At 43.3% G+C, this 16534-nt stretch overlaps 1 protein-coding gene and 1 non-coding gene across 2 annotated transcripts in view; one reads left to right on the top strand and one right to left on the bottom strand.

Moving 5' to 3' along the window:
* Nucleotides 1-7283: 7283 nt before the first annotated feature.
* Nucleotides 7284-16534, bottom strand: part of CX4H9orf85 (chromosome X4 C9orf85 homolog) — an 80359-nt gene continuing 71108 nt past the window's right edge. Inside the window, exons 3-4 of the mRNA XM_038769773.1 lie at nt 8600-8713; nt 7284-7675 (exon numbers count right to left, since the gene is read on the bottom strand). Of these exons, the coding sequence (XP_038625701.1) occupies nt 7525-7675; nt 8600-8713 (265 nt within the window). The 3' untranslated portion in view covers nt 7284-7524. The remainder of the gene's footprint in view (nt 7676-8599; nt 8714-16534) is intronic.
* LOC119948228 lies at nt 11741-11878 on the top strand. The gene has a single exon (XR_005456639.1). It is a non-coding gene; the product is annotated as a small nucleolar RNA SNORA7 (small nucleolar RNA).

The raw sequence follows: 16534 nt of genomic DNA on the forward strand, positions 1-16534 counted from the left end.
GGGCAGTTTCCGTGGAATGTAGGGGACGGAAGCCCGACTGGAGGGGGTCGAGGAGAGAGTTGGTGCTGAGGAATTCGAGGCAGCGCGTGCAGACAACTCGTTCAAGGAGTTTGGAAAGGAATGGTAGGAGGGATATGGGGCGATAACTAGAAGGTGAGGTGGGGTCAAGAGAGGGGTTTTTTAGGATGGGAGAGACATGGGCATGTTTGAAGGCGGAGGGGAAGGAACCAGTGGAGAGTGAGCGGTTGAAGATGGTAGTTAAGGAAGGGAGAAGGGATGGAGCGAGAGATTTCATGAGATGAGAGGGAATGGGGTCAGAAGCACAGGTGGCCGGAGTAGCACTTGAGAGGAGGGAGGAGAGCTCCTCTGAGGATACTGCTGGGAAGGATGGGAGAGTAGCAGAGAGTGTTGAGAGCCGGGGGCTTGGAGAAGCGGGGGGAGTGACTTTGGGGAGGTCGGACCTGATGGATTTAATTTTGTTAATGAAGTAGGAGGCCAGATCGTTGAGGGTGAGGGAAGGAGGAGGGGGAGGAACCGGGGGCCTGAGAAGGGAGTTGAATGTACGGAAGAGCTGACGGGGATGATGGGCATGGGTCTCAATAAGGGAGGAGAAATAGTTTTGTCTGGCAGAGAAGAGGGCTGGGTTAAGGCAGGAAAGGATAAACTTGAAGTGAACGAGGTTGGCATGGTGCTTAGACTTTCGCCAGCAGCGTTTGGCAGCTCGAGCATAAGAGCGAAGGAGGCGGTCAGTGGCAGTGATCCAGGGCTGTGGGTTAGTGGTACGAGAGCGGCGACGGGAAAGGGGAGCGAGTGAGTCTAGCTGAGTAGAAAGGGTAGAGTTGAGAGCAGTAGTCTGATCATCAAGACTGGGTAGAGAGGAGAGGGAGGAGAGGTGGGGTGTGAGGCGCTCAGAAAGGTGGATGGGGTCAAGAGAGCGGAGATCTCTGTGAGGGAGTAATATGGATTTACAGGGGAAAGGAGTATGAGTGAGGAGGCAGGTGAGAAGATTATGATCATATCTGTAATTCAGTTATTTATTTATATTAATGCCTGTCTCTGCTGCTAGACTGTAAGCTCGTAGTAGGCAGTGAATGTGTCTGCTCCATTGTTATAGTTTACTCTCAGTGCTTAGCACAATGCTTTGCACCCAGTAAACACTCAATAAATATGACTGAATGAAAGAATGAAAGACTGACAGTTAGGCACTGAGGGTCATGGAATATCCATTTTCCCCATGTATACCTTCCAGGGCTGGTCATGAAAACTACACAACCATTTTAGGAAGCATTTTTAGGAAGGTGTTTTCACATGTTGAACATTCATGATTAATATGCAGATTTTAAAAATTCACCAAAGGTACAAATCAAAAAGTGGAATTCAATCTTATCTCTATTATGAAATCTATATTGGAGTTTGTATTAATCACTGAACCTCATCCATAATCAAGAAGCAGTGTGGCTCAGTGAAAAAAGCATGGGCTTGGGAGTCAGAGGCAGTGCATTTTAATCCTGGCTCCGTCATCAGCTGTGTGACTTTGGGCAAGTCACTTAACATCTGTAAAATGGGGATTAAGACTGTGAGCCCCACATGGGACAGCCTGATTACTCTGTATCTACCCCAGCCCATAGAACAGTGCTTGGCACATAGTAAATGCTTTAACAGATACCATTATTATTATTATTGTTAATGTTGTCACCTTTTCAAAACTAGAGAAGCAGCATGGCCTAGTGGAAGGACTGTAGGCCTGGGAGTCAGAGGACCTGCATTCTAATCCCAGCTCTGCACATGCCAGCTGTGTTGACATTGGGGCAAATCTTTTAACTTCTCTGTGCCTCAGTTCCCTCATCTGCAAAATAGGGATTAAGACTGTGAACCCCATGTAGGACAGGGACTGTGTCCAACCTGATTAACTTGTATCTACCTTGGCACTTAGTACAATGCCTGACGCATAGTGAGTGCATAATAAATAGCATAAAAAAACCAAAACAAAAAAATACAAAACTCTTAAATCAATCAATGGTGTTTACTGAGTGCTTACTGTGTGTGGAGCAATGGACTACGTGCCAGAGAGCTTGCCTGGGAGAGTAGGTTGCACGTATCATAAAGTTCAACCAACGTTGGCTTAGTTCACGATCCAAAATTGCTACTCTCAGATGCTCTGTGCCCCTGTTTATCCATTCGTTAGCCTGATGTCTTGTCTCCATAACTGTCTCCCTGTGGTAATAGCTAATTACATCTAAGATTGAAGGGACAGCCTGACTGACCCCGATTGAAGGGTCAAGCTTGATTTTTTTTCACTGTCACCAATGAGGAGACATGTGAATTACTGAACTCATTTATTCAATCGTATTTATTGAGCGCTTACTCTGTGCAAAGCACTGTACTAAGCACTTGGGAGAGTACACTATAACAAAAAAGGACACATTCCCTGCCCACAGTGAGCTCGCAGTCTAGAGGGGGAGGCAGACATTAATATACATAAATAAATAAATGAATAACTCTCTCCATATCCATCCTCCATGTCTCACAAGCCCATAATTTTGGCATTATCTTCGACTCATCTCTTTTATTCAACCCACGTATTCAACCTATCACCAAATCCTGCCAGTTCTGCTTTCACAACTTCACTAAATTCCACCCTTTCCTCTCCATCCAGACTATTACTACGTCAATCCAAGCACTTATCCTATCCCGCCTTGACTACTGCATTTGCCTCCTTGCTGACTTCTTTGCCTCCTGTCTCTCCCCACTCTAGTCCTTACTTCACTCTGCTGCCTAGATCACTTTTCCAAAAAAGTTCAGTCCACGTCTTCCTATTCCTCAAGAAGCTCCAGTAGTTGCCTGTCCACCTTAGCAGGGGGCAGAAACTCCTTAGCCTCTGCTTTAAAGCACTTAATTAGTTTGTTCCCTCTTATCTTAACTGCTTATTTCCTACTACAACCCAGCCTGCTCACTTAACTCCTTGAACATTAACTTCCTCACTTTACCACAATCTCATCTATCTCACCATGGACCCCTTACCCACGTCCTCCCTCTGGCCTGGAACTTCCCCTTCACGGATGACAGACCACCCCTTTCCCCGTCTTCAAAGTCTGACTAAAATCCCACCTCCTGCAAGAGGCTTTCCCTAACCTCTCATTTTCCCAACTGTTTGCCCTCCCCTCTGCATCACCTATGCACTTGGGTCTGTATCCAGTCAATCAATCAATAGCATTTATTGAGTAGTTACTGCGTACTAAGCGATTGGGAGGATACAACAGAGTTGATAGTCATGTTCCCTGCCCCCAAGGAGCTTACAATCTTAAGCACTATGAGAAGCACCTCACCCCCAGTTCCAGAGCACTTATGTACATATTCTGTTACTGTGCCATTTCCACTGTCTAATTTATTTTAATGTTTGTCTCCCCTACTAAACTATAAGACATTTGAGAGCAGGGGTGTCTACCAATTCAACTGTATTGTACTCTCAAGTGTTTAGTACAGTGTTCTGCATACAGTAAGTGCTCAATAAATACCTGCGATTGACTGAAAGAGTTCAGTACAAACACACACACAACCCCCCCCGCCCCCCCCCACAATTCTCCAAACAAAAACATTCCTTTTGCCCTAATGGAAAGAAACAAATCTCCTTCCCTATCCACTGGTTCGACTACACAAAGAGCCGGATCCCTTCTTAAATGTCGTTCTGTGTGGCTGTGTTTAGAGAAGGCTTGGTGTTTAAATAAAGTAGGGCATTTTCTGTGCACTATTTCTACAAACAAGAGAGTACATGACCAAAGATCAACAAATACACTCCTCTACTTGTCAGTGACAAGTGAAAACTCAAGAATAACTAGTAGGGTGCCCCATTAATCCTGTATATAATAAGCAGAGAACACAATGGGGAGTTATTGAGGGGGAAAAATAAACATCAAGGAACTAAAAGAAATGAACAAGATAAGCAGAGATAGAAATATCTGATCAATGGCTTAAGTCAACATTTGATGAGCCCCAACCGCATGGGACAGGCATGGTTTTCAACAATGTTTCCCTCAGTAGAAAAATCTGGTTTTTTTGCCTCCACCTGCACAAGGCAAGTCTAAATGTGAAATGCCAACCTAATGGCTAGGGAGGGCTTCACTATACTGACAAGACCCATACTTGAGATGTCACTTAGCACTCCTCCTACTTTCTTAATGTCAACACTTCTGCCTACGTGACAGAGAATTTCAGGGTTTTTTTTCCTCCACCTGGGTCCCCTTACCTCATCATTACCCTCAGGACTGTGTGTAAACCCAGAAAGGTTGTCATGGTGTTGTGGGAGCGGCATCGTTTCTGTGTGCTGGACTCAGTCGCGTGACAAAACACTCTGTCTACAGTGACTGCGATTTACTGTTGCAGTTCTACCACACTGTGGCCAACTAGAAGTATTAGTAGCAAATACTAACAATATAATAGCATTTGTTAAGTGCTTACTATGTGTCAAGCACTGTTCTAAGAGCTGGGGTAGATACAAGCTAATTGGGTTAGATACAGTCCCTGTCCCTCATGGGGCTCAGTCTTCATTCCCATTTTACAGATGAGGGAACTGAGGCACAGAGAAGTGAAGTAGCTTGCCCAAAGTCACACAGCAGCCAAGGGGCAGAGCTGGGATTAGAACTCAGGTCCTTCTGACTCCCAGGCCCATGAGAGTCTATCCACTAGGTCATGCTGCTTCTATCTCCCTAATCTCCCTAGTGTTAGCTGGATAATCGGGGTCTGATACCATTAGAGCCACAAGACACAGAGGGATTCCATGATTTTTTTTTCCCCAATCTGCCATTAAATTTGTCCCCTGGGATTACTCCAATGCTGAGCAATCCAGAAAGTGTGTCGAGAGTGCTACCATCAGAGCTGCCTATAAAATAAAACAGAAAAAGGTTGGTAACCTCTAGGTTCTGCCCAGAATCAAAGGATAATGGAAAAAGTAAAAACATACCTAAGAATAAAAGCACTGGAAAAAATCTTTTGTGTGGATACAAGAGAATGATTAGTTCATGTTCAATAAATATAGGGGCATTTAAAAACAAATTCAGTTTTGTATTGTTATGCTTTATGTATTAGGTAAAGAGCATTTCATTATTACAGAGGTCATTTTACATTATACATGGCTTCTGCTAGAATAATGGAACCGGGCTATAATCAGTTGTTATCTAGGCAACCACCCCATGTACTTATGAGATCACTTATAAGGGAATCTAGAAAGGGATTTACCTTTTTTCAGCCTCCCTTCTTTGCCAACAGGCACTCAGCATTACCAACTGATTGACACAAACTGGATGAAATTACTTCCAGGGTCTGTTCCCCATTGGGCTGATCCTTCAAGAAATTTATGGCAATGTTTCCATGTTATTTATTGCATCTGAGTTTCTCTTCAAATTTTCATGTGACTCGATATCCATGTTAACTTTGGTACGAGACTCATCTCTTAAAGAATAAAAGCATGCACTTCAATGCAGGAGTTGTTGATAGTACATCCTGACCTCTTACTGATCGAGGCTTTGATGGCATGGTTGTCTTTTGTCACAAGCAGATGGTGCAGTGGATAGAGCACAGGCCTGGGAGTCAGAAGGTCATGGGTTCTAATTCCGGCTGTGCCACTTGTCTGCTGGGGGGCCTTGGGCAAGTCACTTCACTTCTCTGGGCCTCAGGGACCTCATCTGTAAAATGGGGATTTTAGACTATGAGCCTCCTGTGGGACAGGGACTGCGACCAACCCCATTTGTTTATATCCACCCCAGCTCTTAGTACAGTGCCTGGCACATAGTAAGTGCTTAACAAATACCACCATTATTATTATCATCACTATCACTATTAATGAACTCTGTTGACCAATGCTGATATTTCCCGATGCAGACCAGTGTGCCTCACCTGGCTCCTTTTAACCGGTTGGCTCTTTGGTGCCACTTCTGCCTCACCTGGCTCCTTTTGCTTTCCTGGAATAATAATAATAATAATAATAATAATAATAATAATAATAATAATGATAATTGTGGCATTTTACAGAGGAAGTAACTGAGCCACAGAAGTGAAGTGACTTACCCAAAGTCACAAAGCAGACAAGTGGCGGAGCTGGAATTGGAACCCAGCTCCTTCTGACATCCAGGCTTGTGCTCTACCTGGGAAGATTTTCAAATTATGCTGGGGGCATAGGCACATGCCAGCCTGACATTCTTGGGCATGGGATGTGAAAGTGGCACGGGCGTGCTCCTGGTGCCATTTTAAAAAGCCTTCCAGGTAGCACAGGGAGCTGGCTGAGGGAGTGGAGGTGACCCAGAGTTGGGTAAAAGACAGCTGCTTCCGGGTAGCTGGGATTCACCACGAAGATCCCTGGGTGGGGAAGATGTCCCTCCTCTTCCCTTTCCTCTCCCTTCTTCCCTCCAGGTGGTCCAGAAATCGAGGATTAGCCCCTGACTGCTTCCAGAGAAATCAAGACGTTGGACCACCCTAATGGAGGGTCTAGTGTTCTGCATGGTATTGAGGAGTAACAAAACGGCTAATCCGTGACAATTAACCATGCAGTCTTGCTTCATTTACGCATTTTGTCTCTGAAATATGGAAAAAGTTGTGTGGTTCACTTGATCCGAGAAAGGCGGTTTCAAACAGAAATTTAAGTGAAGTAAATGAATGTTTAGGATGAGCCCCTTTTCATCTTACTGAAGAAATAAAGCACCAGGTGCAACTATGCCTATATTTCACTAGGTGACGCTCTTTGTTTAGTGTCTGCTTTGCTAATGCAATCTGCCTTGGAGCTTCAGTCCCCGGAAGAGAAACTTTATCCTAAACTAACCAGTCTCATAAGAGTCATTTTATGTTTTCTGCACCCTCTGAAAATTTTTGAAATAAAAAAACCGACTACATTAAATGCACCCAGAGGCTTAATTTTGAAGTGGGAATTTTAGTGGGCCATTAAAGTACACCAGGATTGGGATAATTTCCTCCAATCAAAGCCTGAAAGTGTGCCTCAACCGATTTTCTGAAATTAAGTGACTCATGAACGATAAATACAAGCAACTCTGACGCTCTGATAAACTCTGGCCTATTAACTATGGTTTAAAGAAACACTGTCATTTTAGGTCAAGTGTGAAGAGAGTGATTTCTGGATGGTGGATAACTACCTGCTTTCCACTTGAGACCACTAACTCATTTCACTGAGGGCAGCACACCCTGCTCTGGGCCATCATTTCCTGGGCCTTATTCAGTGAATTCACTTGCTGTGCACTTCCCCTTTCCATTATTATCCTTTTAGAACTGTTTCTAGAAGATCAGTCTCGACACTTTCTGATGTTTATTTCTGAAAATCATTCCGTGATTGGCAATCACACAACAGAGACATCACTCTTCCGCTGACCATGCAAGTCACACAACAGAAGTACATTTCTACTTTGGCAGTTGCAATTTAGGCAACTTTGTTGGAGTTTTTCTGGACTCCTGAGTCCTGACCAAGATGCCCTAATGTCAAAAGTGTGTCATGCTTTTGTTCTTCCACATTCCTTTTAAAAATGGTCATCTCAGTTCAACTTCACCTGTCTCTTGGGAATCATTTAAATCAATCTCACAATGTAATTCATCCTCATCTTCGTCCATTTCGACTCTTCCATTCCTTCTGCAGCTAGAATCTGGCCCATTTTCAGTCTTCTCTGATCCTTTACTGATCCTAGAGAAGGTCAGGGGGGAAAAAAGGGGGGGGGGGGGGGAGAAAGCCTCTTATTTGTCAGGTTTTTAAGAATTAATCATCGTTTACTACATGAGGGAGAGAGGAGATGGGGCAGAAGAGTCTTTTCTAACAAATGCTGCTCTTTCCCAACAACCTGAATTCAATGAAATTAGTGTAAGGAAAGCAGCCCCTGAAGGACATACAATTGAGAGTTAGTCACACTGTAGCTGGCCCTTTGCCAACCCTCAGAAAATTAATACTTGATGTTCAGTACAGAGAAATGACTGGTATAAGAGTAATCATTAAAAAACAAGCCCCCAAACTCCCACCACTTAACAGCTTCATAATTCTAGCAGTCTCTGCTTGGTTTCTTTTTTTTCTGAGTGTTAACTCTGAACTCTGACTTTTTAACAGTACGTATTTGAATAGAAAATCATTTCTGGCCTATTTCATGATCCTCAATGTTTAATCGCCTTTAACATGCTATTTTCCAAAGAACTATGATTAAAAGTTCTTGCAGGCAATTAAGTATTATTTGCTTTTCTGTCAGGCAATCAGTTCAGAATTACTTTCCATATGTATTAATCAGCGCTCACCTCCCAAAAGAAATCAGACTGCATTTAAAACGAAATCAGACCATGGGCAAGCAAATATTTTTTGGAAAAATAAAGTCCCAGCATTGGAATGGCTCTTTGGCATTTTTGCTGTGAGAAGCGTCACTGCTGTGACAATGGAGAATGTGAGAGGGTCCAGTGAAAATATACAAGCTCATTTGGGTGAAGCCGGTGTTCGAGTTTGCAGTAGCACATCGGGTAAATGCTTCAAAATAGAAGACACCGGTAGTTATCGGAATGTTTAGTGAAAGGACTTTCATGTTCATCAGTTACTGAAAGAGTGGAACGTCAACTTCACACAGCTACTTACGAAATGACAATCTCTTCTTTCTTTCCACATTTAGCACAAAGATCCAGTTCATGGGCACAGGGTCTACAGATAATGTGATAAGAATCTTTCACTGTCTTCTGCAGACATTTAACACTAGAGGGAACAAAGAAAACAAAATATGAATTTTGAAATCACGTTTGGAAAAAAAAATCCCTACAGGAATCATTCGACTACTGATCAATTTCAAACTCTGGCATTTATTGTCATCTCTTTAAACTGTGTTGCTTCCCCCTATCTGTAACTGATTTCAGTCAACAGATGTTTTTTTATCAATAGTGATTATAAAGAAACAAACTCCATCCACAAACTTAAGACTGCCCCAATTTTCATATCTAATTTCAGCTTCTGAAAATTAGGTCCCAAGAAGGGAGTGCAGCTGAAGACACTAGAGCCAGAATTCCTGAGCGTCACTTTTTTTTTATGGTGTCTGTTAAGCAGTTACTATGGGTCAACCCCTGATCTAAGAGCTGGGGTACAAACAAGTTAAGCAGGTTGGACACAGTCCCTGCCCCACATGGGACTCACAGTCTAAGCAGGAGGGAGAACAGGTATTGAATTCCCATTTTGCAGCTGAGAAAACTGAGGCCCAGAGAAGTGAAGTGACTTGCCCAAGGTCACACAGCAGGCAAGTGGTGGAGCTGGGATTAGAACCCAGGTCTTCTGGCTCCCAGGCCCATGCTTTACTCACTAGGCCACACTGCTTCCCAGTTCATTCCCAGTTGTGCTATTGATCTAGGGGGGAATCTCTGCCAATCTTTGCTGGGTTTTTTTTTTTTTTAATGGCATTTGTTAAGCGCTTACTATGTGCAAAGCACTGTTCTAAGCGCTGGGGTGGGGATACAAGGTGATCAGGTTGTCCCATGTGGGGCTCACAGTCTTAATCCCCATTTTACAGATGAGGGAACTGAGGCTCCGAGAAGTTAAGTGACTTGCCCAAGGTGACACAGCAGACATGTGGCGGAGCTGGGATTCAAACCCATGACCTCTGGCTCCAAAGCCCATGCTCTTTTCCACTGAGCCATGCTGCTTCTCAGAATTCAAAATTCAGAATTGCAAAAATGGGTTGCAATTTTTTCCAGTGTAAAATAATGACCAAATCACTTTCTGGGTGTTTTGGGGGGATTCAGTGCATTTAATATTGGAGAGTGGCTTGACGACAGATGTGCAATATGCGTGAAGATGATTTTAAAAAATCAGATGATACAGGGACATCTTTGAAACCATTTCAGTAGATTACTTGTTTTTAAAAACAAGGATGGCTCTTCTTGATAAGCTTAGTAGCTTATCTAATTTATTTGGCATCCAAGAATCAGACACCAGAGCACACCAGCTAGGCTTGCATATATTTTCTAGAGGCACCTCTGAAAAGGAGCTTGCAGTGCACTCACAGAGTTGGTAATTTCAAAATTGTACCTGCTACTCTTTTCCTTTTAAACCAATCCACCATAAAGCATCATTGGCATTTTGGTGCATGGCTATTTGCAAGACTTCAATCAGACTATTTGTCCTGTACGTACGAACTTGGCATTTAAAAAGAAAATAAATATGGTTTGTGAGATAATTTTCAGTTTCAGATGAAAAATACTTAGTAGTTGAATCACTGTAATTGTAAATTGAGACATTTAATATCAGTTAAAGTTTGTTTTCAAGAATGCTTTTCCCAGTGCGGGAAACTCCAATCAAGAGATTCTTGATTCATGATTTATTCTTTAAACTGTTAAAACCCATTCTGATTACAGGAGACATGCAGCCTGACAGGTAATTAACTGAAAGCTGTGTCTGTTTTGTTTTCCTTTGGTATTTAAGCACTTACTCTGTGCCAAGCACTGTTCATTCAATCATATTTATTGAGCGCTTACCATGTGCAGAGCACTGTCCTAAGCGCTTAGGAGAGCACATATTCCCTTCCCACACTTTTCTAAGCACTGGGGTAGATATGAGCTCATCAGGTTGGACATGGTACCTGTGCCACATGGGTCTCACTGTCTAAGTAGGAGGGAGTAGGATTTAATCCCCATTTTACAGATGAGGGAACTGAGGCACACAAGTTAAGTGACTTGCCCATGGTCACACAGCAGACATGTGGAAGAGCCTGAACTAGAGCCTAGGTCCTCTGACTCCCAGGTCCGTGCTCTTTCCATCAAGCCACATTGCTTCTCTCCCAAGTGCTTGGTACAGTTGCTCTGCTCCAAGTAAGAGCTCCGGAAATACCACTGACAGATTGATGCCACCTTGGCTACTGATCAATCAATCAATCAATCAATCGTATTTATTGAGCGCTTACTGTTTGCAGAGCACTGTACTAAGCACTTGGGAAGTACAAGTCGGTAACACATAGAGACAGTCCCTACCCAACAGCGGGCTCACAGTCTAGAAGGGGGAGACAGAAAACAAAACCAAACACACTAACAAAATAAAATAAATAGAATAGATATGTACAAGATAAATAAATAAATAGTGTCGATTGCCTGAACATGGTTACGTTTTTAAAAAGGTGACTTGAATACAACTTTGAACAACTCCTTTTCAAATCATTTCTTAAAATGATTTTGGTTGATCTGACAACGCAATAGCTGTATTGTATTTTCGCTTTCTGAGGAAAATGTGTCCAAAAAGAGTTAAATGACCAGCATTGGCCCATACTCTGTAGCCAACGATTTCAATGATTTCAAGTTTTGTCTAAGGATCACAGGGCAGCATGTTTTTTCTGGTGCTATGCACATCTCGGCTACTATCAATGATGACAGTGATGCCCTTCCAACACAGACCTATTGTTTGTACGATAAAAAATACAAAAATAAGAACAAAGATCAATGAGTAATGAATAATCTCAAGCTTTAGACAAACAACTACACATGCTGGAAACTATACATGCTTAAAGCCCGCCCCCCGCCCCCCACAACCCTGCCACCAGATGCTACTGACATTTGTAAAGTCTAAATGCATACCGACTAAATCATCTATTCACTTGTTTGCTTGTAATCAATGAGTTGAAATAGTAACACATCACTGAATTAAAATGATTCAGGGATTGTTTATCATCAAATCACCCACAGTCCTTGATAAACATTAGTTGAAAGTGGTTGTTTTTTCAAAAAAATAATCAAATAGCAATGTAGCCCCCTCTCAGCATCACACCTGGAGAGTTTCCAGTACTCTACCAGTCTCGGCTGCAGGAGGAAGAGTCAAGCAGAGGTATACCCATTCCACTCCTAGCTTGGGCAGTGGCTAGAGAGTGGAAGGCAATCTGCTACAAGTCAAAACTCACCTGTGCTGGGCAGCAGTGGCATGGGAGAGAGTCGAAGGCGAGAGTCGAGAGTCAACTCAGGTTGACTGTGCGGAAGAAGGCAATGGTAGACCATTTCTGTATTTTTAACCAAGAAAACTCTATGGATAACTACCAGAGTGATTCCAAGATGGAGGTGGCGCGTTCTGGGAGAGAAGTGGCCATGGAGTCGCTATCGGTTGGAGATGACTCAACAGCATAAGACAAGACAAGCAATGTATTAAGTTACCTAAAATGGTTTCTCCAGGTCACCCCTCAAGTTAACTTAAGCACGGATCTCAGGAAAATGAACCAGATCAAATACACTTCCTTTGAATTATTCAACTCCATATCTGCTCTTTCTGTGGTGGTTGATGAAGCCCAAGGAGTGTAAACTGCTGTTACGAAGGGGACTTCCATAGTTCCCTGCCAGCGAGGTGGGGGTAATCAATTAATCCATGGTATTTACTAAGTGCTTACTGTGTGCAGATTCCTGTACTAAGCACTTGGGAGAGGACCATACAACAGAGTTGGCAGACACCTTCCCTGCTCACAACAAGCTTACAGCGTGCGAGGGGGAGAACCCACGCTCATCCCAGCAGCCTGGAATTCTTGGCTGTGAGGACTTCCTTCCACGTGGGGAAATCCTCTGATACTTCCCCTCTATTGCAGCCTTTCTCCATAGAAAGGGCTTTCTGTTGGGGGAAGTCAATGAGGAGGAAACCAGATGAAAAAGTCCAGGTAGAGCTAGGGAACGTGTCTACCAACCCTGTTATAGAGAAGCAGTGTGACTCAGTGGAAAGAGCATGGGCTTTGGAGTCAGAGGTCATGGGTTCAAATCCCGGCTCCACCAATTGTCAGCTATGTGACTTTGGACAAGTCACTTAACTTCTCTGTGCCTCAGTTACCTCATCTGTAAAATGTGGATTAAGACTGTGAGCCCCCCATGGGACAACCTGATCACCTTGTAACCTCCACAGCACTTAGAACAGTGCTTTGCACACAGTAAGTGCTTAATAAATGTCATTATTATTATTATTATTATTATTACTCTCCCAAACACAAGCAAGCAAATTTCACCCTGGGACTTCAATACTGCTGTTGTGGCTATTACCATGGGCCTAAATGGGTCCACTAAAAAGGATTTTTCTACAGAGCTAATGGTGCTTCTCCCACTGTTCTGGGGGGAAGCCAGGATTCCCCACTTCCCCAAAGCCGGTGAGAGAGGTGGTCAGTGGCCCCAGAGGTTACAAAGCTGAGGGGCTGGTTCCCCAGAGCAGGGGGTGAGCCCTCAAAGATAAATCTAAGGGACTGCTATCTTCCACACTACACTGTAAGCTCGCTGTGGGCGGGGAATGTGTCTGCTAACTCTAGTGGACTGTCCTCTCCCAAATGCTTAGTACTGTGCTCTGCACACAGGAAGTACTCAGTAAGTACGAATGACTGACTGATTACTCACCACACTGCCATTGCACTCACTGGGGTGAAAGCAAGTCCCTTGATTTTGCCGTCTTTCGCTCCTATGGGGTTTCTCAGGCCTATCCAAACCCACGCAGTGACCCAGGGGACTTAAGGGTGCAGGCCAAGTTGTCTAGTGAGGTGTCCGAAACCCTAATCTCACAGTACTCTACTGCTCATTTGGTTTTCATTTTGTGTGTTTATCCTTGTCTTTCTCTTTTACTTCATTTCTGCATTTTGACTAAAGCTTCACTTTCCTCATCTCTTGCCAGTCCCATCTCCTCTCTTTTAACAATAATTATGGTATTTGTTAAGTGCTAACTATGTACCAAGCACTATTCTTATCATTACTGCTGCATTCATTAAGCACTTACTCTGTATCAAGCACAGTTTTAAGTGCTGGGGTCGCTCCCCATCCCACCTGGGGTTCACAGTCTAAGTAGGAGGGAGTAGGATTTCATCACCATTTTACAGGTGAGGGAACTGAGGCATGGAGAAGTGAAGCGAACTACCCAAGGTCATACAGTGGACGAGTGGTGGAGCCGGGATGAGAACTTAGGACCTCTGACTCCCAGGCCTGGGCTCTTTCTGCTAGGCCACACTGCTTCTCTGTAGCATGAAGGTACCTGTAGATGGTCCGACCTACCTCAAAGGAAAGTCCCCCCTTGAGTCATGCTCACTGAGGTGCATCAAGAATTCCCAGAATGCAATGTCTGAACAGAAATGCCAATGACACAAATCTACGAATGAGTCAGGAATGCAAACCAAGTCTAGTAGGGAGGCAGTGTTGCTTAGTGGACAGAGCCCGGGCTCAGAATCAAGGACCAGGGTTCGAATCCTGGCCCTGCCATTGCCTGCTGTGTGACCGTGGGCAAGTCATTTAGAAACTGTGCCTCAGTTTCCTCATCTGTAAAATGGGGATTCAAACCCTCTTTTCCCTCCTACAGAGACTGTAAGGCTCACTGGGGACAGGGACTGTGTCCGCCCTGATTATCTTGTATCTACTCAGTGCTTGGTACAGTGTCTGGCACATAGTAAGCGCTTAATAAATTCCATTAAAAAAAGTCTAGAAAAATGTATTGTGATTGAAATCTTACTTTGCTATTACCATCATCTCACAATTCATTACAATCCATCTCATGTATTAATAATAACTGTGGTATTTGTTAAGTGCTTACTATATGTCTAGCACTGTTCTAAGCACGGGGTAGACACAAGTTAGTCTGGGCGACACAGTCCCTGTCCCACATGGGGCTCACAGTCTAGTAAGACTTAATATTCTTCCCGTTCCTCACTGATCCTCTTTTACAAGAAGTAAAATGGATAGAGTATTGCATATTAGAAATCCTTACCAATTCAAGTTTTACTAATTCCCATAATTTCAGGTAAACAGTTTAGGAGGTCAAGGGAAAAAAGGGATCTTTATAATTATAATTTCTAGATTATAATTTATAATTATGTACATATTTATAATTATGTACATATTTATTATAATTTGATTCATTTGTATTAATGATGTGCATATATCTATAATTCTGTTTATTTATAATGATGCTGCTGATGCCTGTTTACTTGTTTTGATGTCTGTCTCCCCCTTCTAGACCATGAGCCTGTTGTGGGCAGGGATTGTCTCTGTTGCTGAACTGTAATGATAATAATAATAATGGCATTTGTTAAGCACTTACTATGTGCAAAGTACTGTTCTAAGTGCTGGAGGGGATACAAAGTGATCAAGTTGTCCCACGTGGGGCTCTTAATACCCAATTTAAAGATGAGGTAACTGAGGCTCAGAGAAGTTAAGTGACTTGCACAAGGTCACACAGCAGACATGTGGCGGAGCTGGAATTCAAACCCATGACCTCTGACTCCAAAGCCTGGGCTTTTTCCACTGAGCCATGCTGCTTCTCTGTATTTCCCAAGCTCTTAGTACAGTGCTCTGCACACAGTAAGTGCTCAATAAATATGACAATGAACAAATGAATATAATACGCTTTCTACTGCCCGAGACCACCTGAAGTTTAAGTCAATAAACAGCTGATAAAGTATCTGATTCCTAGTCCTGTCACTCTTTGTGCATCTCAAGGAGGGCAGGTCATGAGTACCTTAAGGTTCAAAGAACATATCCATTCTTCCCAATATTGTTTGTTGGCCTTCTTACAGGCAGGAGCAAAGTCAGTCTATGCACAGCTTTCTGGCATTCTGTACTCTGAATTTCACAGTACCTACTTTTTCTCTCGGAAATCTATTGGATAGGGAGAAGAGACTAACTTCACCTTTTTTCCAATGACCCCAAGTTAGAAATGAAATCAATCCAGCAATGGCATTTACTGAGAGCTTATTATGTGCAGAGCACTGTATTAAGCACTAGGGAGTGTACAGTACTATAGAATTGGCAGACATGGTCCCCATCCATAATGAACTCAGTCGTAGTGTACTCTCCCAAGCACTTAATACAGTGCTCTACACATAGTAAACGCTAATAAACACCACTGACTGATCGAGTTGATAAACAGGATTCCTGCTCACAAGGAGCTTACCAAAAGTTAGGTAACAAAATCAAGATTCTTTACAATGTAGCCCAGTGGAAAGAACATGGGCTTGGAAGTCAGAGGGCCTGGGTGCTAACCCTGGCTCTGCCACCTACCTGCTGTGTGACCTTGGGCAAGTAACTTCACTTCTCTGTGCCTGAGTTTCTTAATCTGTAAAACGGGGATTCAGGATCTGTTCTCCCTCCTACTTAGATTGTGAGCCTGATGAGGGACAGGGACTGTGCCTGACCTCATTGTTCTGTATCTACCCCAGGGCTTAGTACCATGCTTGGCATGCCGTATCAATCAATAATCATTGGTATTTACTGAGTGCTTACTGTGTGCAGAGCAATCAATCAATCAATCGTATTTATTGAGTGCTGTGTGCAGAGCACTGTACTAAGCGCTTGGGAAGTACAAGTTGGCAACATATAGAGATAGAGACAGTCCCTACCCAACAGTGGGCTCACAGTCTAAAAGGCGGAGACAGAGAACAAAACCAAACATACTAACAAAATAAAATAGATTAGATATGTACAAGTAAAATAAATAGAGTAATAAATATGTACAAACATATATACATATATACAGGTGCTGTGGGGAAGGGAAGGAGGTAAGATGAGGGGGATGGAGAGGGGGACGAGGGGGAGAGGAAGGAAGGGG

The sequence above is a fragment of the Tachyglossus aculeatus genome, chromosome X4 (assembly GCF_015852505.1).
Source record: "Tachyglossus aculeatus isolate mTacAcu1 chromosome X4, mTacAcu1.pri, whole genome shotgun sequence".
NCBI lineage: Eukaryota > Metazoa > Chordata > Mammalia > Monotremata > Tachyglossidae > Tachyglossus > Tachyglossus aculeatus.